At 47.9% G+C, this 26,462-nt stretch overlaps 1 protein-coding gene across 1 annotated transcript in view; it reads right to left on the bottom strand.

The window, feature by feature from the left end:
• The window catches only part of Ulk4 (unc-51 like kinase 4), a 398,151-nt gene that overhangs the window by 318,697 nt on the left and 52,992 nt on the right, over positions 1–26,462 (bottom strand). Inside the window, exons 18-19 of the mRNA XM_005383568.2 lie at positions 8,331–8,438; positions 3,819–3,902 (exon numbers count right to left, since the gene is read on the bottom strand). Coding sequence (XP_005383625.1) covers positions 3,819–3,902; positions 8,331–8,438 — 192 coding nt within the window. The remainder of the gene's footprint in view (positions 1–3,818; positions 3,903–8,330; positions 8,439–26,462) is intronic.

Raw genomic sequence — 26,462 nt, 5'->3', positions numbered from 1 at the left:
GACCCAGGAGAGGAAGGACTGTGGCCAAACTGCCCGGCGATGTCGCGTGCAACATCCCTCGAATAGATGCCCACACAGAAGTTGTTAAAAGGGCCCAGAACAAAAGGAAGTGTCTGCCTTGTTCACCGCAAGTATTCTAACATGTGCATGAGAAAACCATTCCTGTGCATAACGCCGATAAATCCTGGAGCAAAGCCGCTTTCCGTGAGCCATACGCAAAGTAACTTATAATTTAAAACCAACATCACCTTCACAACAGGGCTCCATACCCATAAAAGCAAAATCTCTCCACTGCTTTCTTCCCAAAGCACAGATCAGAGGAGGAAAAGGGCCACAGCAGAACCCCGCCACATTCCACAGGGCACACGGCTCTTCAGTGTCTCTGACTTCGGGCCACACAGGGGGTGGAAGCCCGGTCCCGCATGCTGTGCAGGTGAGCCGCCACTGAGCTGCATGCCCCGCCCTGACTTCTGCTTTTTGAGTGACATGTGATATGTGTACATTTTTATGAGACACAACACGACAGTCTGAACCATATATACACTGAGTAACGGTCACATCAGGTAATGAGCACGCCTGGTACCTTCAACTTCTATCATTTCTTTATGATGAGTACATTTAAGTTTGAATGTGAGAATAAAGGGAGAAATAAGCAAAGGAACATCTCCCAATTGATTTTCAAACAGGAGAAATAAAATAAATGAATCTGCTAATGCCACAGATTTCTAAACTTAGTGGTTAAAATGCCCAATTTTATGTAGTATTTATCTTTATCTACAGAAAACCATAGTTTTTGGGGGTTTTTTTTCCAGACAGAAAGAGCCAGGCATGATGGCGTATGCCTATAACCTCAGCTAATTAAGAGATGGAGGCAGAAGATCACATTCAAGGCCCACCCGGGCAACTTAGTGAGAACTTGTCTCTGAATAAAAAGGGCTGGAGGTATAGCTCTGTGGTGGAGTGCTCACCTAGCATGCACAAGGTCCCGAGAAGGGAGGCAGGGAACAACTTTATTGTTTCAACAAAAGCAGAAGAATGGCACTAACTCCCACCCAACAGAAAAGGTTTAAACCATCCCATCGACAACCTAGAAGAAGAAAAAATTTAGAACTATGGCTAGGCACTAGCTATAAACGATAATCAGATGTCAAAATTAGTGGACTATCACTAACACTAGAGGGGGTGAAAAATTCAGAGCCTTACGTGTCTTAGTAACGATACAAGAAAGAAAGCCAATGATGTACAAAAGTGATGTAAAGCAGCAGCCGGGGTACAGAACAAAGGACTCTGAGGAAAACACCTCTCTTTCCGCGCGGTCTTTGCCTGTTCTGTCTCCGGCCGGGGAACAACAGATGAACATGTTTATGAACGTGAGCTGGGAAGAGCAGGGCCCACACCAGGGAGAGCTGAGGGCTTCGTAACACAGCCGGACGTGGCCTGGAGCAGTTGGCGTCCTTATCTCACCGTTCTCCAGCCTGTGCCCCTCTGCCAGTCTTTCCCTTACGTCTGCCCCGCGTGTGTGTATCACCTACGTCTCCCCAAGCCTAGGCACAGACCTATGCGCAACTGCCACCCCAGGAGGTAAATCAAAATGCCGATTCCAAAATCCACGTGCAAGGGAAATGGAGAAAAAATAGCTAAGAAACACCTGGAGGAAAAAGGATTATCTTGGTAGGAAAAAACTCCCCATACATTAAAGAAATCACTAAAAGTCAGAGCTATTTACACCATGAGGCACAGACAGACAGACAGACAGACAGGGCGAGGGCACCCAAGGGAACCCAAGAAGTGGCCTTCACAGCAACCAGACCTCGTCCAAGAGTGGAGAGGACAGACTCCCAGCAACATGGGACAACGGGGGACCCAACTTCACTTCAGAAAGGAAAGCTGGGCCCGGGAGGACCACACAGGGAGCAAGAAGAGTAGATTAGAGCCCTCATGGAAAAGAAAAATGATGATGCTTTTAGGAGAAAATGCCAGAGACCATCTCTGTGACTGCAGAGTAAGGAGGCATCTCTAAGACACACGAAGCACACATCATGAAGGAATGGGCCAATAAACTGAGATACACTAACTCTGCCTACCAGCTGATAACAAGTGCATTATCTTGCCTAATCACAAGTTAAGTATCTGCAACACACAGCGACAAAAGATTACGGCCCAGAAACACACAGAACGCCTGCGGCTGAAGTGACACGTATCAGTATCCATGTGAAGGGACTGAACCTGGGGCCTTCACACGGAGCTACATTGTTTCTTATCTGAGACAGAGACTCGCCAAGTTGCCCAGGCTAGACTTGAACTTTCAATCCTCCTGTCTCAGCCTCCTAGAGTGCTGGGCTTATAGGTGCGGTGCCATACCAGCTCTCCCTCCTCTTTGTAAAGAGGGTATATGGGAATGTGTTTTCAGCAACACATATACATTTCATATACTCTTCTGCATACAAGGCATAGTTCACAAATTATACTCAGAAATACCAGTAATGCTGAAAACTGTTACATACAAAAGGCTTAAAAATCCTTCTACCTTGAACTAGTTCCTGAATGCTTTAGCAAATTTGTTACTTCAAGATCTACTATAATTCAATTTTTTTAATTTTTTGAATAAAAATCCTTTTTATAGGGGAAACAATCCCTCCCTTGTTTACTTGTTTTGTAAGGACCACGGTAGTGTATGTTCTGCAAAAACACATTCATAACTGATTTCAAATATAAAGTTTTTCAAAATTCCAGAAGTCATGAGTTCCCCATTTGTGAAAAATACAGACTTGCCCTTCATACAAGGCAATAAAAAGTATGTTACTAAAATACAAACCCTATCACTAGCTTACAGTCATTGAAGGTTATTAAGTAACATCACACCACACACACTCAATCAGACGTCCATCTTCGCCTTCCATGTCCAGTAAAAAGCATGGGGGAGATATGGGGAAAAGATACAACCTCAGGGGTTGTAAGTGACAAAGTTTCCCTAGGCAAAAATTTAAGTTCTAAAAATTGCAGATAAAAATTTTGAGGAGCTCTGTATACTATGAAGGGTCCTGAGGAGGCCCCTCCTTCTTTGTACTCCTGTGTTTGTTCTTCCACATTTATACGGCTGACATCTTACACTTCCTGTTCTCATCCCATGTCCCCGGAGGTGAGACCAGTGTGCACACAGGACCGCACCCTCCACATCCATGTGCCCGACAGCCTCCTGCGCCTTTGGCTGCAGGTGAAAATGACTAACCTAGGGATGATGATACAGTGGATGCAGTGTCCTATCCCAGAATCACAGGCTCCACCTGGGGGCCCAGGCAGGAGGCCCAAGCCAGTGGACTCCGTCACTCCCTGAGAATCACTCTAGTCCCTGTCTCTGCCTTGGGTCACACGACGTCAGATCACAGAAAGCAAACACACAGGAGCTGCGTGTGCAGAGGAGGGCGGTGTGAGCCAGGGGGGACTAAGGCGGAAAATCACACCACCCAACAAACGCTGCTCATTATTAAGCTCAGGGGACCCTGGCCAAAGCTCCCCTTCTCTAACTCCACATGGCACCTGACAGGACAACGAGGCACCAGCTGCAGAGGACGCTCCGACAGCAGAAGCAGCGATCTGGGGCGGTGAAGGACATGCTGTTAGTAAATGCAGTCACGCTGCAGGTATCTGCTGCCATCTCCCAAAGCCGGCCACTGAGCAAGGGAATGAAAAGCGGGTCGTCTCCACGGCTGCAGCTGCTCCGCTGGGGGAGGAGTCTGGTCTGGGTGCACCCCGGGCTGACCGCTCACACGGGGCCTGCAGGGCCAGCGCTGCGCCCCAAGGCCCGGAGCAGCACTTACCCCTTCCCGCAGGCACCTCAGCAGCACGGTGTAGGTGGCCGAGGGGACGGCCCAGCACTGTCGGGCCGGCTTGCTCTTCTTGTCCTAAAACAAAGCGGAAGGAAAGGCATGAGTCTGCTGAAGAGCACAGACAACACAGAACTTAATGTCCTGCTGAAGTCACCACACGACAGCTCCCCGCAACGGTGACAGGCAAGAGTCTCTGACCTCAGCACACACAGGCCGCGCTTCTCCCACACCGCGCCCGAGCTCCCCCGCGCGGAAGCCAGTGCCGTGGGAGCCGACCCGAAGGCCCGCTGCGCGTAACCCCAGATGGAGACACCGGCCTCCCCGCCTCACAGCAGACTGCAGCCGCAGGGGTCGGAAGCTCGGAGCCTCAGAGCCTCAGCCGGGGGGCACACTCGGGACAGCCAAGGACACGCTGCTGGCTGGTGAGGCAGCCCGCTGACGGAGCTACGCAATAGGGTTAGCAGCCCCGCTGATCTCAATGACAGCGGCAGTCATTCTCTTACAGAAAATTAAGCACGTTAGTGTAAAACAGGAATCTTTTTACAGAAGGAAAAATTCGGTCCTATTCAGTCACATGACAGACCTGGTACATTATCGATCAAAGGTATTCTATGTCCCTGATGAGAACTGCGACCTCCTAAAACCATAACTGACTTAGCAATAAAATCCCACTTGTGGTCACTGGAGGTTGGTGTGATTATGATTAGAAGCTCTCCAATTCAAAACTATTCAGAACCCAAATTATTTCTAAACACAAGCCCCGCCTCACCCAGCCCACCTGTTCAAATCCCCAGCGGCCACCACCAGCGTGGGTTCTGCCCTGGCCCTCAGCCCCTCTCCGCTCCTGGCCACTTAGATCCAGGCCCGAAACCTGCACCGACTCCCTTTCGATGACTTGGCCTTGCTTGAGGGACCCCAACCCAGAGGAAGTGCGCAGGCAGCTGGGCTCTCAGGGAGAGGATGCCACCAAGCAGAGTGCCCACCACGGCCTCTGGTCAGTGGCACCAGACCAGCACACTGGCCACCCCTCTCCTGAAGGACCATTCCCCACTGCGCCTTTCTGGGTGCCTCACCTGCTCGCCTTACCACAGGAGTAGCTGCCAGCCCCAAGCCGTGTTCTGGGCTCAGGACCTGCCTGGCTCCACCTTCTCTGGACTCCTGAGGCCTGGACTTGCCTTGATGGGTGGCGCCGGAGCAGGCTCCGCCCCCTGCCTGGCCACGCCCACCCTGGTGGGACTCTGATGGCTCCCGCCCAATGACACCCCTCCTGGTCACTCTGCAGTCAGGGAAACATGAAGCACCACTTGGGTCCCCAGCGGCACAAGCACTGTTCAACCCAGTACACTCGCCAGTGCTTTTCCTCGGACCTGAAGCCACCTGACTCCTTTCCCTTGTGCTTCACCTACATTTAAAGCAACGGTTCCACAAAAACCCTCGCCTCACCAAGAGCTACTTTCATAAACCCAGGAACTCCACGTCCTTTCCTGGCTGGCTCCCACAAGATGTGGTCGAATGTCAGGGCACAGAACCGCCCCTCACAGTCCGGCTGTGTCCAGCTCCAGTGCACACCAAGGAAAGGGTTCTGTCTACCACAGAAACGAACAGGAGTATGAGCCTCGGGGCCCTATTTACATGTAATTACAGAAATGCAAACGAGCTTGTAGGACAGAAAGCAAATCAGTCACTGCCAAGGGTGCCTGCTGAATACCCTCGGAGGTGAAGGACAGGCTCATTATCTTGATTGTGGTGATAGTTTCAATAGTGTAGGCATACATCAAAATTTGTCAAACGGGGACTCCTGGAAGGAAGAAGTATCACTTCTTTCTCAAGTGGAGTGTTTACACCTTGCTGTAACATTAGAACTTTCACAAGAGATGTAATCATTTTGATAATAAAAATTCATAACAATAATAAAAAATTGTCAAATTATAACCTTTTCTTTAAAATGTACAGTTTCCTGAGCATGGTGGTGCACACCTGTAACCCTAGCACTCCAGGAGGCTGAGGCAAGAGGAGGGCAAGTTCAAGTCTAGCCTGGGTAACTGAGTGACTTTGCAAGATCCTGTCTTAAAATTTGGAGATTGTTTGAAAGAGTTTTGATGTAGCTCAGCTCAAAAGGCCTAGGTTCAATGCCCAGCACTGAAAATAAATAAATAATTTTAAAAGGGCTGAAGGTGTAGCTCAACGCAAAGGCCTTGGGTTTGATCCCCAGAGCAAGAGAAATGTGCAGGTCATTACGTATTAATTATAGCATTAAATGAGGGGAGGACAAACACAAGCAGCAGGACAAAAAGCCTGGACTCCACTCCCACAGCGATGAGACGGCAGGCTAAAGACCCGACTGCCCTTCTCCTCAAAGTACCTGGTTTGATTCTGACGCTCTTACAATGCATCAGAGACCTGACAGGAACAGGAAGAATTAAGTCCAAATTCAGGCAACTGGAAGCAGGGGTGAGTGGGGTACTGATGCCGACTTTATTCTGAGGCTGCAGAATTTAGTAAACCGGTGTCTGACACCAAGGCCTTGAGGTCTGTCCACGGTGAAAACCAGGTGGAAACCTGCCGCAGCCCAGAGCTCCGAAAGCGGGGTGCTGCTCCCCACTGCAGCCCCGAGGACACACGGCAGGTGGGCGCTGAGCTCCTCGAGGCACAGGGTTAGGCGAGGCACGGGGCAGGGCAGCTGACTGCTGCGTCCACGGGGCAGGATGCACACACCCATCCACATGCAACTCCCACGGGAAAGAGCAAGTGTCTACCTGTCCTATAAAATGAGGCAAAATGGAAACTTTCATTTCTTTTTGCTCGTACATACAAAGTGAACTCTGTACACATAAGAAAGTAACTACAGTGGTTACACAGGGGAGAACTGGGCAGATGTGGTACACAAACGGGAAAAGGACTTCCCTGTGTGCCTGTCTCTACATCCTCCTTTTCCAGGTTCCTGAATATACTGGCTCTTCAAAACGTATATGTACCTAAAAATAAATTCAACCAAAGACATACAAGGGCCAGGCATGGTGGCGCATGCCTGTAATCCCAGCACTCAGGAGGCTGAGGCAGGAGGATCGTTGCGAGTTCGAGACCAGCCTGGGCTACAAAGTGAGCTCAAGGCCAGCCTGAGCTACATATTGAGACCCTGTTTCAAAAAAGACAAAAAAAAAAAGACAAGTACAAAAAGCTTTCTGAAAGAAAAAAACAAAGCTTTCTGAATGAGATGAAATAACAGGGACAGAAGTGATTTTAAAAATATAAATATTTGCCAACACTGCTTTTTGTGCATTAGAAGACTAAATATCATAAAGACATCAATACTTTCCTAACCAATACACAGATGCAGTACTACTCCAAACATTCATGAGAAGCCTAAAAGTCATGAAGACAGCAGTTTCTCTCAAACTTAACTGCATAATCACAGCAGTTTTTAAGAAAAGATGATTTGGGCCGGATATGTAGCTCAGTGGCACAAGCACCTGCCCTGGCAAGCGCAAGGTCCTGAGTTTGATTCCTCGTACCAAAAAACAGAGAGAGAGAAAGAAAAGATGATTTACAGCATTAGACAAGCTGACTCCAAAGTTTATCCTAACACTCCAAGGACCAATCAGGCCAGGACACCAATGCCGAGGGAACACAAGGAGCAGAGGCTGCGTGCGGTGCGATGCCAGCACCAACTACAGCCCTGAGCAACCACAAATACTGTACTGTTTTAGGACAAAGCTGGTTTAATTTCCATATTAAGAATATTTAGAATAGGTAACGTAAGTTTGAGGTCCAAGTTCCTTATAAATTTAAAACCTATTCGGATCTATTTAAAACTCTTTAAGAGTATCACATGATATGACCAGCCTGTAATTTATCATTATCTATTCAATAATACCCTTTAACGCATTCATGATGGGCCCATGACTCGTACGTCTCAATGCTGGGTGGCTCTGAGCCACTGGTGGTACATGCATAGGGTGACAATGTACCGCCCAATGGGACCTTCATGCCACCCAATGGACAGTCACGTATCCACCACCAGTGGTTCAAACCAGCAAGAACACATTAACGGAAGTGTTCCCTGTTTAACTCAATAGCACTTCCACACTGTAACTGTAGAAATAACAAGTCAAATCCTGCCTTCACGAGTCCCACAGTCACATTAAAAGCTGTATCTGGAAAAAAAAAAAAAAAAGCTGTACTTGCACCAAGTATTGTTTTATTTAAACAGAAATGGAGCATTTATCCTGGGAGCCCCAGTGGCCTCCCCTTCCCTGAAGGAGTCAAACACGGTGATGCTCTGGGCACTCCCAGCCCTTCAGTTTTGAGATGAGTGCTGAGAGTACCCTACACTTCAGGAAGACAGGCCCTGGAGGGAGGGAGGAGACAGGCAAGAAACTCTCTTCCCCGGAGGTGAAACGTCTCCGGTGCTCCTCGGCGTGCTCACAGGGGTGAAGGCAAGACTGCTGCGTCCGCACCAGTCACCAGGTCTGTCTGAACACGTCAGCGGTGAGCCAGTCTCACCTGGGTGGCCACGAGGTAAATCAGCTCCCCAAGGGGTGGCAAAAGGCACTGTTTCAATTTGCTGTTCCTGACGTTCTCCCTGATTAGTTCCGTTAGGAGAGCAATCGCCTGGAAGAGGAAAACATACATTATTTCATGTGTCTCCCTCAGTTCTCACTTCTATATGTTAAAAGCAAAAACAAAATTCACCTTCCATTTTTAGGAACTGATTTCCAAATTATTTTCAAAGTATGACCTTTATCCTAGCAGAAAAACACTGTACCTCTCCTAGACAAAGGTGAAAATACACATAGAGTGAAACAAATTCAGACAGCACTTTTCAGGTTTCAGAGCCCTTCCACTGAATTGCCAATCCCCTGAGGCAACTGTCGCCCATCTTTAGAGAAGCAACAGAAGCTAAGAAGGTCCTGGCAACTGGCATGGCCCAACCGGACCAGCTCACTGGGACACCTAGGCCCTGAACCTGGAGTTCAGGGTGCCGCACCCCCAGGGCGTGCTCGAGCACATGGCGGGATGTTATCAGCACGTTAAGCTTCCACAGGATTCTTTCAAAAATCTGAGGAGGAAAGTTACATCAACACTTCATCATAATCCACTTTGAAACCCAGCAGCTGATTTCCCAGGAGTGTGCTAAGAAAATGACACACACTGAATTTAGAGATTGGCGTGAATACTGGCTGATGAAGTCGTGAAGCAGGACAGAAGGGCTTCAGGGCAGACACTGCAGAAACGCGTGCACTGCAGTGCAGGGGCCTCTCCAGAGAGGGCGGGCGGATGCAGGTCACAGACAGGACTCCTCTCTTGCACGACAGCGGCTTCCCACCCAGGCAGGTGCTTCCCAGAGGTCAAAGCAGCTCCTCTCTGGGAGCCCAGTCCCAGCGACCAGGTGTCTGCTTCGGAGACCGGCTCGTTTTGTCTGGCAGCACAGAGGATTGAGCCCAAGGCTTTCACCCTGAGCTACATACCCAGGCTTTTCTTCTTTGAGACAAAGCCTCACTAAGTTGTCCAGACTGGGCTCGAACTTGTGATCCTCCTGCCTCATCCTGCCATGGTGCTGGGATTATACGTGAGCACCTCAAAAACTTCTTAGAAATCTCAATTTTTCCCACATAAAGGATTTTTTTTAATTTAAAAAGGGTGAGTGTTGCTAAACCCACAGATACATACATTTCTGCGCTTTAAGATATGATTCGCAAACGAAGTTGTATGTATTAAAGAAAACTTTTGCAATAACTTTACACTACCACAAGCTCCAAGGCACACACAGTCTCGGGTCTCATTCTGTAAAGACAAATGTGGGCCGGTGTGAAGTAGACACCTTGTGGGCACACTTGTTGACACAGACTTTTAAACAGCTTACTGAACCGTAACTGATGTACAATAAACTGTGTATACTGTAAATGTACAGTTATGGGTCTTTGTAGCATGTGTATGCCTGTGAAGTCATCACTACACTCAGAAGAGCTGACATCACTCTGTTTCCCTGAGGTCCCTTTAGGTCCCTCTGTTCCACTCCTCACCAGCCATCAGTGATTTACTTTCTGTGATTAGGTTGCTGTTGTAGTCAGGGTTAGCACGGGAACAGATACACGGTGCACAATTTATAGGATTATTTTATAACATTCACCCAAAGAATCAAATGTGTAAGAGTATAGGAGATCTGTCCACACACTAGAGACCCAAAGAATCCAGCTGAGGGCCTGGATTCCACGGCAATGTCCAACACAAGTACAGCTGAAGACCTAGAGCCCATGACATTGTCCTCCATGAGTCCAGCTGGAGGCCTACAGCCCACGACAATGTCTCATGCGAGTCTGTATCAAGGATCGGCACTGGGAAAGCCCAAAGGTCAGTGATGGAAGACAGAATGTCTGCACCAGCCAGGTGAAGGACCTTTGCCAGCAGACAGGGAGATCTGCACTGCAGCCAGAAAGAGACGCTCAAGGTAAGGACCAGCGCTCCCCTGAAGAGACCCTCAGCCATCCTCAGCAACAGCAAGGACCCACGCTCCTCCGACAGTGCGAACAGCCGAGATCCTATCAGGAAAGCCAGCACGACAAGCTTGTCCAGGAGAATCAACAGCACAAGCTCTTCCCCTCCAGTTCTCCTTTTATGCTATTGGCAACAATCCTCAGTTTAGCTGGATTTTACAAGTTGATCGTTAGTTAATCCACCACAGTCACATTCTATAGGTTTACACACACAGGTTCAGACACTGTGTCTTCTTCCTTGTCTGGCATCTTTCATTCAGTGTAGTACACCAGAGGTTCACTCACGTTGTGGCAATAGCAGAAGGATCACAGCTGCGCTCAAACCACTCCCTTCCTTACCCGTGTCCAAGTCAATGCCCTGGCTGTAACGAACACTGCACCACAGGTCCCCAAGGTGTCCCCGCGAGGGCAACTGGACGGAACACACCTAGAATCTCGGAATAATTTTTGCAACTGCATGTGAAACCGCAGTCATCACAAAATTAAAGGCTTAATTAAAAGAAAAGACAACCTCATACTAAATTCAAAACCCAGGTCTGGTTTTCTGCTTCACAAAGTTAGTTGCAGGGATTTACAGCATTTTTCCATTTTTAAATCCACTGGTATTTCCTGTCAGTAAGCATCACTGGAAATCTAAAATATTTTAATGCTGCAGACCTTAAAGTGATAAAACTGTCTGGACTGCCTCCAGCATAACAGAAATTGCTTTGGAGCTCAGTGTCTTGCAAACAGACACACATCATGTAATTTATTCCACAATGCCACAGCAACCTTACCTCTCACTTGCAAAAGTTAACTTTAGACTGCATTAAATAGGACCCAAGAGATAATGGCTCTCTGAAATGTTATTTGTATAGATCCTCCATTTATCCTTAAAATTTAAAGAAGCATTAGTAAGGAAAACTAAGAATAATGAGCAAATGTAATACATAAATGGCAAATATCGGGGAGAAAAAATGTGTTTGTTGATAGAGGTACAATGGCATTTGAAAAGACCATACAAAACAGAGTAAGGCAAAATAGACCTACTTCTTCAAACTCAGAAATCCATGTAATGTACGAATATTGTTCTTAGGCCTGTTTTCCTGTCATCTCAAAAAATCCTACTGCCCTTCAAACCTTGAATTTAAAAGACAAAAATAGGATAGGTATTCAGGTATTGTGTTACTAGCCTGTGTGTTCTCTAAAAAATCCTAGGTAAAGCACAATGAGGCGATTTGGGGGAAGTCTTTTTTCTAATATCATTACCCCTTGAGGCACCGCTACATCACCCCGGTTCCATTAACCTAATGAGACTGTTCTTCTCCAACCATAGACATGATTGGTTGGCTGAATACCATAAAGAGTAATTTAAGACTGTACTGCCATTTCCTAAGACTTCTCTGAAAACAAAACCCATTTTTTCCTAAATATGAGCAGGCAGAGACAGGACTTCTGACTTTACTGTAAGTCATCCAATTGGTAAATAAGGGTCAAGAATGCTTCAATCTCAGAACCCCTGGGCTGGGCCTCTCAAGTCAAAGGCCAAAAGACAGGCAGATGGTAAATTAGGAAGACCACCAAGGCTACAAGCTCTGCAGTTACAAAACTCATGTTCTGTACTTGTACAGAAATAACTTCATTGCTCTTGACCCTCAAATGACAGATGTTAAACACTCATGTTAATGGACATTAGTTAACAGCTACAAGTTGATACTGAACTAAGCTCCTGATACTGAAAGTATCAGGTATTTCCCATTATGATCAGTAGTTTACTAGGCCAAGGGAATGGTTTTCTGTAGTTGTGATTTTTTTTGGTGTGTATGTATATGTGTGTGTGTTTTCAGTACTGAAGACTGAGTCCATGGCCTTTGCTACATTCTCAGACATTTTCATTTTTAGAGACAGGATCTAAATTGCTAACTTGCCCAGCCTGGACTTGAACTTATGATCCTCCTGCCTCCAACTGCCAGAGTATGGGGATAAAGGTATGCACCACCACGTCTGGCTCAAAGGAATGGTTCTAAACTTTCTTACCTACTCCTAGTGGAAGATATAGCAGTAGTGAGATTACACCAATAACAGAGCACTTTAAGTCATATACTGCCTAGTATTGTTCCCTAACCCCTGAAATAAGAGGTATTCCACAATTCCAAATGAAGAGGGAATTCCAGGCTTTTTCCCAGACTTTCTCAGTCTTAGAATATCACTTTGTGGTAAACACAGCTATGGCACATAAACAACACTGTAAACGATGCAATTCCCCCATGTTTTCACCCAAGTTCTACTTTAATTGTATTAAATCTTGGGTTCCTTTGGAGCCTGTGTATCTAATTAAATCCTGGCTAGTAAAATCGCATCTGTAGGCCATTGTTTTCACCAGTGTTGGTCACAAAGGACAGGCAACCTGGACAGCACGGAGAGTCAATGACACAGGGGCACAAAGAAGATAAAGTGTTTGAAGAGATTAAATTCTGCTCTGTATTTAATAACTCTGAAAATGTCCTTGCAAGGGCGACTCTATGAAGCTTTTTGGTGACATCTGGACATCAAAGCTTTCACAAGACCTCCAACTGCCTGCATGCTAACTGAGCAAGTGCACTCAGCTCTCATCTGTAATATACACCTAACTCCTAAAATCAGATAGCAGCAAGGAGTGCTGTCTCCTCACTTCCTAGGTGAGCCCTACGTGTACACCATGTAACTTCCCTCAAAACTGTCAGAAAGAGTGAATACAATACATAAGTAGATTTCCACAGCCTTTATACTAATTTTAAACGCTCAGACACACTAGCTACACCATCAACTCCTTTTACTTTTTTAAAAATTATACATCAACAAATACCAACTGCAGAAGAAATTTTGTCATTTCTTGGTCACCAGCCATCCAGCCCTCTTCCTGATACCGTTCAGTATCCTGCTGGGGTGGATGAGTCAGTTTTCCACCACTGGACACAACAGCCCACACCCACAGCTTAACGGAGGAGAGACTTAATTTAGCTCATTGTTTTGGGAGATTAAGTCCACAGTGGGCTGGCTCCAAGGCAGGAACATCATGATAGAAAGACGCGGCACAGCAGGCGTGCTTAGCTTCTGGCAGCCAGGAAGCAGAGCAGGGGAGTGGTGCCAGAGAGGATGAGGAGAGGGATCATATCGTACCCAAACCCACAGCTCCAAGATGCACCCAGGGATCTGCTAGGTGTTTCTTATTCCAAGGAAGCTGACCTACCAGATAAACAGTCGCAATCCACCCTTGTCAACTTCACACCCAAACACATCTCCCTAAACCACACTTAAAATCTCCAAATAAAGTAGCAAGTTCAGAATTCTGCCTATCATAATACAACTATCCTGTAAAACTGGAAACACAATAATCCCTTCTCCAAAGTCTCAACAGTTCTCTCATTTTTCAAAGTCCAAGTCTCTTCTGAAACTTAAACTCTTACCTCTGAACCTCTGAAAAAAAAATTAAAAATAAGTTACATAATCCCAAGATACACAGATAAACATCCCATTCCAACAGGAAAGAACAAGGCATAAAAAAGAATTGGACCAAAGGAAGACCAATATCTAGCAAAGGACACATTAAGCTCTGTCTCTATATCCAGCATCTGGGCACATGATGGTGAGGTGGGAGTTCCAGAGGGCTTGGACAGTCCCACCACTACAGCTTGCTGGTTGGAGCTCATGTGGCCTCTCTCTTGGGCTCGCTCTACTCACAGTCTGCAGCTGTCCTTGGCAGATGTACCACATTCTTGGCTTCTGCAACTTTTCTGGGGTCTGCACTCCACCTCTGACTTCATTCCCACAGCTTCATGCACTCCCCTCTCTCTCAGACGTTCCTTCCCTGGTTTCCCAGGCCTTCCTTTGAAATAGGGGTGGAAGCCTCCCTGACCCCACAACTCTTGCATTCTGCATGTCAGCAAAACCCCAACAGGTAAGGAATGCCAAAGTCTCTTATCCACAGAAGCAGCAGCCAGGTCTCCTTGGATCATGGCTACAGTGGCCTCTGAATGCTGGAGTAGCTGAGAACAGTGAAATGAATGCTGGCGAAGCAACTCTGTAGGAGGCCCTTCTTAAGCAGGGGTCACAGGGATACTCTTCTCAAATGAAAGGTTCACCCTGGATGGGTCTTGCTGATTCCTGAGATATCCTCAAGGCATCTTTCTTCTTTTCCCCCCTGGCTGAGGTCTTACTCATTCCTGAAGTATTCTCAGAGTGTCTTTCTTCTTGTCCCTGTACAAAGTATTTGGTTTCTCTTTAATGGTGGTAATCTCTTAGCCATGCCACTGCCCCCAACTTTACACACAGTTCCTTCCGGGCCAAATTTAAGTTTTCATATTTTTCTGCTCTGCTTTCCACCTCCCTGATTCTCACTATAATCTGGCTAAAAACAGCCAGCAATACCCATGCCACTATCTGAATGTCGGGCTGTCACAATATTTTCTCTTCCATATTAGTCTACCATTCTTAAGTCTACTGAAAAGTATAAACATGGGCATGGGCAAAATGTAGATAAATTTTCTGTCAGAGTGTAACACATATAGCCTCTAATGCAACTCCCAACGGAATCCTTGTTGCCAAGTGAACAAGAACTGGCCTTTTCTAAGCCTGGCCTTTACTGTCCACATTCCTAGCAGTATCCTTGCCTAAGATTTGACTAGAATCACCTATCAAACACTATCTGCAGCATTTTAAGGCTTAAAAGCATTTAAAGGCTTCTAAACCACGTGGTCAAGTACAGTCACATCCACAATGCTACTTCCCTGGTGTGAAATGTCTGTGATAGCTTTCCATTGTGGGACACAATATCTGAAATCCACAACTTAAAGGAGGAGAGGTTTAACTGAGCTCATAGATTTAGGGAATTTAGCCCACGGCTGGTGGACTCCAAAGCAGAAACATGGCAACAGGACGTGAAGGAAAACAGTGCTTCTTTCATGATGGTTGGGAATCAGAGCAGGGAAACAGTGCCAGAGAAGAATGGTAAAGGACCACACTTACACACCCAAGGCCACGTCTCCATGACTCACCCAGACACAGCCAGGAATCTGCTAAGCATTTCTCAATCAATGAAATTGACATATCCGGTTAATAGTCACATGGGGCAATGTTCTTCAGGCACTGGGCCTAGTCTGTAGGATGTCAAACCAGGTATTCTGCTTTCCAGGTTCAAAAAGTGAAGAGTTCCGTGGCCCCCCTCAGGAATATTTTTCCTCCCACAATCTGATACAGTCATGGCAGCACCGAAGTCTAAGCTTGGCCAGAAAGGCTCTTGCTCAGAATTGGAGCCCTGAATGGAGTGACACAGAGTAAAATGACAGCTGAAGACCATGCAACCATTTTTTCAGTATCCCCAAGCGAGATTTCAAGAGAACCTGGACTAGAGACCCCATGGAGTTGCCAGGTCCTGGTTATTCTAAACCTTCTCTTAGAGCTTTTGACCCTGTTCATTTCCTTCTAATAAATAACCATTTTGCCTAAATTAGGTGGAGTGAACCTGAAAAAGCAGAAAATAGCATTAGTTCTATCCATCTCTCCCTTCCCCTTCCTAGACACAGAAATACTTCCCAGGCCCCTTAGAGCTGGATGGCACCTGTAACCAGTTCTAGAGTGGAAATGGCATATGTGCACCTATGTGCAATTCTCCACATTGTCACCTGTCCCTGGAAACCTTGCTGGCACTATGACAGATGGTGATGTCATATAAAATGAAAGTAGCCTGGCTGAAGTTAGCTGCCCTTGAGAACCACTTAAGCCTGCAGGGGGGGAAAAAGAGCAAGCCTATTCCAATTGAGAGAGAACACATTCAATTCCAGATCAGTCCAGCCATACATGAAATGATGGAGTTCTACTACTATAAAAGAACGACTAGTAAAATGACCTGTACATTACTGCATCCATATCTTACACTGAAAGAAGATCTGTGTACAGCTGAGACCTGCCACCAGCATTTATGTCTCACACTAGGGTTGCAAAGCACCAACCACTGAAAAGTACTGCATGAAGTACTCTGGGAGGCTACAGTAAGGAGGAACCTAAGTTGAAGCCCAGCATGGACAATTTAGTGAGACCTTATCTCAGAATTAAAAAGGTCTGGGCATGTATCTCAGTGCAAAGGCCCTGGGTTCAATCCCAGTACTGCAACAAAGGGGGAAAAAGGAAGGAAGGGAAGAAGAAAGGAAGGGAAGAGTAGTACATAAAAAGTACACTTCACATTCCGAAAAGGCAAAAGCATGGCAACAGTGAAAAGATCCACGGTTGCCAGGTTTTTTTGTAGTGGAGGAGGGAGGCGGATTACCAAGCCAAGTACGACACAACGGTAGTGGACACATGCTGTCATACATTTTCCCAAACTCACAGAATACATGACCTAGCTCGTTTTGGTTACTATGACAGAATACCACGGAACGGGTAATTTACAAGGAACACAGACTTACTTCTTACCCTTCTGGAGGCGAGGGCCTTTACGCTACAGCACCTCACGGTGGAAGGTAGAAGGGCAGCAAGGACAAGGAGCTAGGGGAAGTACAGAGAAGGAAGGAGAGACAGAGAAAGAACAAACTCACTGTAACAGTAAAGCCATTAATCACCACTCAGTAGGCCGCACCTCTCAACTGAGGTACTGGGGGTCGAGTTTCCAGCAGACTGCCCTGGGGTGCACTCAAACCCTACCGACAGACACAGCAAGAGTAAACTGTGCCATCCACTGGGAACTCAGGGTAGCGCTCAGAGCCAGTGAAGTCCCCCTGGCTCCTAACAGCCGCGAGACCCTGGGGCACAGAGGTTGGTGGTGGAGGCGGCTCTGCACGAGCGAGGTCAGGAGGTCTGTGGGGCCCTCTGCTCTCTTCGCTCAATTTCACTGCAAACCTACAACTGCTCTTTTTCAAAAGCCTTCATTAAAAAAGTACAGTGCTCAATCTTGCCATGAAACTAAGCTAAAAATCTGAATATCAAATTAGAGTAAATCTGTAGTTCAAAACCAGGTTCCTCATTAAATTTCCTTTATCCACTTGTGGTCAGGTGTATGGCAGGCAGGATATTCTGAATATTCTTCCACTGAAAATAATGGAAACTGCTACATAAAATGCCTTTATAAAATGCACAGCTGCAGTGGCAAGAAACTAGGAAAATCCCAAGACCAAAAAGAGGAGTAAAAAACAGAAAGTAGGAACCCAAAAAGACAGGCAAGCATCCAAGATATTTTACCCGTTAGGGGCATGTGCAAAATCCTAATGACCTTGAAATGACTTTTCAAAATGGAACAAGAGGTAAACGAGGGCGGGGCCGTGGTGTGGCATCACACAGCACTCACTCACGTTAACGTGGAACCCCAAGGGCGGAGGGAGTAAGAATGAACCTGTCTGCACGAGGGCCGGCAGGGAGTTTGGAATCTGGTGCTCAGTGAAGCACTAGGAGCAAAATCTCCTCCTCTGAGAATCCAAATGGGCCGCAAAGCCCGTACTGCAGCTCACTCCCAATGCCTGGGACCAGAGACTCGGGGCTGGGCTCCTGCGGGTTGGTAACGGGGTCCCGACGCCACGCTTCCCGCTCGTGCTCTTGAGCAGTATGCATCAGAATCACCGAGGAGTCTGCAGGACACGGACGGCCAGGTCTGATGCTCAGTCTCCCACTCAGCAGACTCAGGTGAGGCCCGAGAGCTGCACTCTTCTCAGGCTGCCAGGGGATGCCGATACCGCTCATCATGGGCCGCACTCTGAGGACTGCCGCTGAGGTACTCAGCTTCTGCATAGGAGAGCAACAGCTTCCCAGACTGCACATGCCTGCATCCGCCTCCAGAGATCCTGGGTAAACTGAGCATGGGTACAGCCAGAGCCCCTGGAATGTTCATGTGCTGCCAAGGTCAAGAACCACAGCCCTAGACACAAAATCTGAAAGCTCGGGCAGCTGGAAATGCTGAGTGTAAAGCTGCCCAGCCACCGCTAAAACACCTCTCCAGGCGGCCTGGAAGACATGCCTTGGACAGGCCCCCAGCACCCTTGATGAGCTAGGAGGTGGCTGTCCTCGATGGGCCCAAGGTGGCCATGAGGAGTGCCAAATGGAACTGGATTCCCAGATCAGATGAGAACAATGGGGCTGCGTGCCAGCAAAAGTCGGTGGCAGCACCTGTCTGCAGAGACAAGGTAAACACAGGGTGCCCCAGGGTGTGCTGATCAGAGCACCCGACACGCCAGAATCTCACACACTGCTACAGGAACCAGCGCACTAAGCTGACACTGCACATTCTGTGAGAAAAATTCCTCATTTTATTAAGCAGAAACCTAACTCAAACCCCATGGCAATAATCCATAGCCTCCAAGCCAGATCCCAGACCCACAGAGCTGGAGGCTCTCAGCTAGGATGGAGGTGCTTTGCTAGAAAGCGGCCACAGTGAATGTGGCCAATCTTCTGTAACACACAGCTTCCTCGGGGTCCTTAACATTTAACCACAGGGGTCGGGGGGCGGTGGAGAAAGCAGGCCTTTCAAAGCTATTAGATACTGGCTCTAAACTTAGACTGCTCTCTGGAAACCTAAAATGCTACCAGCACCCAAGAGACTAGGAGCTTATCAAGCTCAAGTGCATGGAGTCTAACCCAAATCCATCTCGCATCTGTTGGTTATCTCCTAGTCCTAGAACATTCAGCCACATGCAGCGGTCTGTCAGTAGGACCCGGAGCCGTGGGCTGAAGAGTATCTAGCAGGGAGGGCTGGAGTGGAGATCACTGTAACGCCTGCCCACACAGTGATGGTGAACTCAGCCAAGCCACCAAAGACCCGAGCGTGCGGGGACGGTGATTTCTACCCCATCGGTTACCCCGCCTCCTGGGTCACTGGAGGGCCACACACTCGAAGTCACTGAGAAGGACGAGGGATTGCTGCAAGCTTCATGCTTTAATGACGCCTACTGCAGCTGCAGTTTCAAGCAGGGCATCTACACTGAAGCAAATGAACACAGGCCCGGCATAGTTCCTTTTCCATCGCAATCAGTAGATAAAGTCAGAAGCATTTTCTACTTGCTAAATTGCCCCTCTGTCAAGTCTCCTGCTGTGCTGTAATGTGATCCACAGGGACTCTGCCTGTCTTGATGGCACACAGGACACCAAACTGTTCCATTATATTGATGGCTTTATGCTAAGTAGATCTGGTGAACAGAATCCTAAGTTCATGCCGGAGGAGAGAAATAAACCCTTAAAACGTTCACAGTCCCAGTCTACCACATCAGCAACGCTCCTAGGAGCCCAGCAGCCTGGGGCATCTGAGGACAGGCCTTCTCAAGTGAGAGGCACAATGCTGCCCCAGTGATAAAGACGGCCCAGCAACTGGCAAGTCTCTCTGGATACTGAAGCTCCGAACCACTCATTGCGGACTTATAAGACCCAGTTTTGAGAGGAGCCCAAGGAAGTTCCAGAGCAAGTCTGAGCTGAGGCACAAACTGTCCTGCCACCCAGGCCTCGAGACCCACAGAACTCACACTGCTGGAAGGGCAGCCAAGGACACCACAGGAAACCCGTGATGCGCTCCACTACAGAAGCATAGCACACGTCCATCCCTTGCCTTCCCCTCTGTAACAACCATTCCCCACCTGAAAAGCAGCTCCTGCTTGCTGCCGGGCCCCAGTTAAAAAAGAACATGTGACCCTGAAACTGTGGAACCCGACCTTCCCGTCCTGTACTTGGCATTACCACAGAACTGACCGTGCTCAGCGCATTTCGTTTTAGAAACTGCAATGGTACCAAGACCATGCCCCGCAGATTCCCTCCCCGAGCACGGGCAGCCGAGACACCACCACCCGCTCCCACAGCTCAGCTGCTGCAGGCCACACGAGGACTGCCCAAAGCTCAGCATCTCTTCCCTCTCCCGAAAAAAGGGAGGCCCAGTGCACACGTGGGTCTGTGTGCTGTGTCAGCATCGGCACAAAGGGGGTGCCACTTCACTCCAGCCCCACACGAAGGGCCCAGAAAGACAAGGGCGCAGGGAAATCCTGAGTGCACAGGAAGGACACGGGGCACACCCACCACCTACAGTCACCTTAGAGGGTGAGAGGCAGACTCCGGCATGGGTCTGTGCCCTGGAGCCCAAGGGCCATAGTTCACAGGCTGGCCGGTGGGTCAGAAACACAGGAAGGACAGTTATACTTTACAAAACAACGGAGAGAGGGCGCCGGGGATTTAGCTCAGTGGCACAGTGCCTGCTGGGCAAGCGCAAGGTTGTGAATTCGATTCCCGGTACTGGAAGAAAAAAATGGAGAGAGGTACAGAGAGCCTGAAAGGAGAACGTCAGGTGAGAAGTCGTTCATGGTCCCACACGCTAAGGCCCACCAGAGCGCTGCATGCTCAGCTGGAGACATGGCACCACGGGGGGAGGGGGGCTTCAGCGCCATTCTCAGGGATCCCTGGCACAGAGAAGGCACAAGGCGGGGAAGGAGGGGAAAGTCAGGCCGAGTACAACAGGGCCACTGCGCCACACCCAGCCAGCCACAAGCAGAAGCCACGCTGAGCCCCGATGCGGAGCAGGTTCATCACCCCAGAGCACGCCCCCCTCCTGGTCAGGCAGGGGATGGCACTCCGTCCTCAGGGACACAGGCTTATTCCGGCTGTAGCTCCAGCTGCACTGTGACTCCCTGTCAATCAGCCTCTGTCTTGGTGGCTTCGCTGGTGGCTGGGTCACAGCACCCGACACCCACAGCTTAGAGCAGGAGAGGCTTCAAGGGGCTCACGGCTGAGCAGCCTCGGTGGGTCAGGTGGAGGACAGCTGCTCACATCACGGCAGCCAGGAAGCAGAAAGGAAGGGAGGAGCAGGGAGGGAAACGCCCCCACCGGGTCCGGTACAGTGACCCCTCTCCCACTGGACTGCTCCTCCTGATGTCACATCCAGCTCCAGGGCCCCCCGGGTCAATCACCTTCCACAAGCCCTGCCTCCCTGCAGGAGGCTTTGGGGAACACCTTGAAATAAACCACAGCCTCCCGCACAGAGCCCCGTGGGGACCCACCCCCACCTGTGCCCTTCACTCCGGGCCAGCTAAGAACAGCTGCACCCCTGCTGCCAGCCCTGGGTGCACCATCCCCTGCGGTCGACCAGCCTTGTTGGAACAACCCTCACTATCTCACTGTGGCTGGACCATCTGCTGCAGACTGACTCATCAGTTCCCCTCTGGAAGGCTCTGCTCTTCCCTACCGGCTCGTGAAGCCGACAGGGGAGATGACAGAGTCCACCTGACACACGGACGCCGCCCTTCCTTCCTGTCCCTACCGGCTCGTGAAGCCGACAGGGGAGATGACAGAGTCCACCTGACACAGAGACGCCGCCCTTCCTTCCTGCTCGCACCGAGGGACACGCTGCACGCCCAGGCTGACGGCGAGAAAGGACCAGCTCTCACCCCGCATAGCGGCCTTTTAAACTGCTACTTTTATCCTTCCAGCTAATTTTACTCCAATAAAATTTTAAAACAGCAACAGGAACAAACCGCAGGAATCACCAGGGACGCTACATCCATGTGTCACGTCAGCATCCCACAGCAGCCTCTGAGCTCCCTTCCCCTCCCTGGGCAACGCTCGAGTGCACCAGTGGCAGCGGCACGGCGGTGGCCAAGGGGACTGCGCGGTCCGCTGAGACCCCCAGTGTGCAGCCCACCGTAGCACTGGGAGCACAAGCGACTTTCACCAACGCGGGGCTTGAGGCCAGGACACGCAGCCGCTGCGCAAGGAGAGGCATGCAGGCCCTCAGCCACCCTTCACAGCACCCTTGGTGACCGTGGACAGAAGCTGGCAGTGCCAGAGGCAGAAGCCAGGGCAGCAGGGACGGTAGCCAGGGAAGGGGCAGCGGCCACCGTGCGCCTCCTCTGGGCTGCAGGTCAACTGTGTTGACCGAGGTTAGGAAGCTTTTATGTATGAACAGAGCACAACTATGCTCAGCACACACGTTTTCTGAGGCAGCCAAGTCACCTTTGTCCTAGTACTAAAACTGGGTCTTTTAAAAGTTATGGTACAAAGACTATACCACCAACGCTACAGTGCTGAGTTTGTCATTTATTACTGGTACTTACTACAGTCTTAAAAGTTGCCTCTCCCGCTCACCTCGAACAGCAGAAATACAACGGGGGCTTACTTCAAACTGCATTTTTCTGCTTCAGGGATTGGCTCTGATTAGCTGTGCTCTGTGCACGTCTTCCCATCACCAACGCACTTTCCATGTGTCTTTCATCTAATAGAAAATTAAATGTAATGGTTTGCTGGGTTCCCGAGGGTTACTAAATTACACCACATTCAATACAGAAGCCCCATAACTACTGCCGTGAAAACACACACAGGTGTACTCAGAGCCGGGTCAAATGAGCAGCAAAATCAGTCACAGAAGGAAACTCCAAAGCTAGGAGTTGTTCTACAAGACGCCACGTAAGAAATTAAATGAATACTGTATCATCATAAGAAATTAAGAAGCACGCTTTTTAAAAATTACTTGATGAGATGTTTAATTTTATGGAAAAGCGATTCAAGTATGGCAATCCCCCAAATGATAGGCACTCCAGCACTGCGGCCTAATATAAGACAAATAGAAAATGTTTCACCTCATCCTACACAAAAATGGGATGATTTTTCAACTCTTGTTTATCATTTTTCACTAATCTGTCCCTCATGTTGTCTAGAAAGAAACAGAGAAAGACTGAAATTTTGATTGGTGTTGAAATTAAAATTTATGGGCTAATTTAGAAGAAACTGACATTTTTACATAATTGGGTCTTTTCATCTAGCAACTGGAATATCTCTCCATTTATTTTCATCCTTCACTAATTTCGTGTTTTTCTTTTTTTCCCCCTGGCTTTGGTGAAGTTTAACAGACAAAACTAAATATTTGTAAAAGAAAGAAACAAAAAAGTTCATTTAGCACAGAACTGTGAAGACAAACTCACTGAATTAACGATGTGGACGGTTACAAACCACCTCAGCCCCAGCTGAGGGCCACGAACAACCCAGACACGCTCTTGCATGGCGTCTGATGTGGAACACGGTGTCTCCCGGCCCCTCGACACATGGCCCATGAAACCAAGCAGCCACGGCAGAGCGCAACAGGGACAAAACACCGTGCGAGGCCGTTCATCAGCGCAAAGAAGGGAGCAAGACAAAAAGCCCGGCTTCACCTCCAACCCAACAAAGGAAGCTTTTCTGGAAATGCATGCGATTTACAAACCACCATCACCAAGCAAAGCCTTCTACTGCAGGCTTTAGAGACAGCAGCATTAGCAGAAGCATGACCTATCATCAGACATTCCAGCTCCAGTGCTCCGGCTGGGGTTCAGTCTGAGGCTCTGCCACCCGACTGTGGCTACCCTTGTCCTCGTGGTGGGCTGAGTGTAGATGGTGCTCTGTCCCTCTGGCCAAAGATGACAGACACCACAGACCTAGTGCCAGTTAGCACAGGGATTAACATTCCCCAAACCACCTAACACTGTATTTCAACACAGAAAAGGGTATGGCAGCAGAGCTCTAATTCCATAAATTTCAAAGCATCTTCTTACTGCATGTGCCACACGGCAGCTGAAGTGACACTACAAAGGAGAAGAGGGGCCTGTGCGAGGGAGCCCTGGCAGCACCGCTTTAATCAAATGATCAAAGTGTGACTAATAGAGGGGGCCCGACACTGTGCACCCTGATGGGCCTAGGAAGACAGCGCCAGCATCGCCTACGACATGGTCTCACCAAAAAACACTTCAGCTGGAATCTAATCAGGCTTTGAGACCTTCCTTACAGCTTGCAGGAAATCTAAGAACTAAAAGAACAAATTTAATGATATAAAAAGAAAAACAAAAAATAAAAAAATAAAGAAAAAACAACAAATCCAGAATGTGCAACATTCTACAAGACAAATGGCTGGATGTCCCACGAAATCACTGCAACGAGGGATGGAGAAGATTCTAGAAGAAATATTAGCACGGAGACCCCAACAGCTTCTGCAAATGCAAGGGTGGCTTCATTTCAGGAATTCCATTACTATATAATCATGTCTACAGACACCCCGTGACCAAATTTTGCACCCATTACTGTTGAAAATAAAGTAAAAAACTGGCAAATCTATACTTAACATGATTTGACAGTAAACAGCACTGAATTCCTTTCACTGGCCAAGGAATTTTAAATTCATATAACCTTTTTGGAAAACAGTCTAGATTGCCCTCAATCTGAACACGTGCATATTCTCTAATTTTTGACAAGACCCTACTGCTAGGTCTGCCATACGCACACCCCACAGAGTCTGCTCCTCAAAACGTGTGTGCAAGATTCGTAATGGCAAGAAATAGGCCAGCTCTCCAACGACAGTGAGGCTATGTGCTCGTGTAATGAAGATGACCTACGAGTACGTGCAACAGACAAGAATTCTACACACACAACACAGAGTAAAAGAGGGCAGTCACCAAAACGCAAATGTCTTTTTACTTAAGTCAAACTCAAACTCAGACACCAGAAGTCATGGCTGTTAACTCCCTCATAGCTGAAGAGAGAGAGTCCTGATCAGGAGAGGGCATGCGGGGGAGGCTCCCGGTCTACCAGCCACACCCTGGTTGCCCCCAACCTGTGTGTGTCGGGGATGGGTACCAGGGTTGAACCCAGGGCCTTCCCACTGCACTACCCACCACCCTTTTATTATTTCTTATTGACCAATGGTCAGTTTCCTGGATTTGCACTTGGTCATAATGCACTGGCCAGTGTATTTGTAAAATGTAATCACACTATAAAAAATCACAATTTTTAACCAAAAGGAAAACACAAAGTAAGCTCTAAGACCTACACAGCTAATCCAAAGTAAGAACATGTAACTGTCACACTGGTGACAGAAGTATGAAAAATTACTTTGACTTTAAAACTTCGTGTTTTGACTGTGCATATTGTCAGAGACAAAATACCTTAAAATGCGCTGGAGAATTTGTTGTTCATAATATATGTTTTTTGTAAAAACAAACTATTCTAAACTATTTTTCCTTTTTTCCCTAAAGTACTACATATGTTAAAGTAGCCAGACACTGTGGCATATGTCTGTAATCCCTGCACTCTGGGAGGCTGAGGCAGGAGGATTACAAATTTGAGTCCCAGCTGGGTAATTTAGAGACTTGGCAAGACGCAGTCTTAAAAACAAAAAAATTTTAATGGCTGAGGATGTCACCCGGCATAAAAGCCCTGGGTTTAATCCCTAGTACTGCAAAAAATAAGAGTAATAATAATAGTAATAATTTAATTAATGTCACTAACAGCCAAGATTTTTGGCTTATGTCAAAAAAAATGTGAACTTTAAATCAAAAAGGGCAAGAAAACTAATTTTAGATTTGAAGCAGAAGTCCCAAAATAAATTCAGAATTTTTCCTTAGAGACACTCCCTAGCACCAACCTCTGGAACCTTCTAGAATGACAGCCTTGGAGCAGCCCTATCTAGATGTGTTCTTTAAATACTACCTCCAACCGAAAGCGAAAGGTGCCTCCGAGAAGTGGTTTCAGAACTGGAGCTGGCTCTTCATGAGACAGGCCTGCGAAACCCCTCCCAGAAAGCAGACAGCTGTCAGGACAGAGGGAGGGTCGCACCACAGGGACAGCGGGGGACCTGAGAGGGCTCCCGTTGGATAGGCGTGGGGCAACTGCAGCACCAGAACGACCAGTGACGACAGCGGGATGAAATACATAAATATACAATATACAAATCCCTAAGTTGTTAAGGCAAAAAAAAAAAAATCACAGCTCATTTAGGGAGAATACCTAGACCCAAACAAATTCACTATTGTGAAAACTGGCCTACAAAGGGAAACAAGGACCCTCCTGCCTTGCTCAACAAGCTCTCTCAGAATAACCAGACAGCTAAGCAGGAAAAGTTCCCCTGTGAGAAAAACAGCCAGGTATCTATGGAAAAGAAATTGCTGAATGAGAAAATTACCACTTGTAGCCCAAAAGGATCAATCCAATGACGACTGACTGCCACTGAAACTACTAAATAAATCTCTGCCCAGAACGTTTATAAGGCTGCCAATGTCTGAAACTAGTGATCAATCTTAATTCCACAAACAGTGATACAACCAGACCTCTGTGCCTCTTCCCAGAGGCCAGAGAACCACACGGCACCCTCCATGAACAACTACCATCCCCATCTCACCCCTGAAAGGGAACTCAAATCAAACCGAGGATC

Source organism: Chinchilla lanigera, unplaced genomic scaffold, assembly GCF_000276665.1.
Source record: "Chinchilla lanigera isolate Chin_1 unplaced genomic scaffold, ChiLan1.0 scaffold00019, whole genome shotgun sequence".
NCBI lineage: Eukaryota > Metazoa > Chordata > Mammalia > Rodentia > Chinchillidae > Chinchilla > Chinchilla lanigera.
The sequence above is the reverse complement of the archived record's forward strand: the minus strand, read 5'-3'. Positions and strand labels throughout refer to the sequence as shown.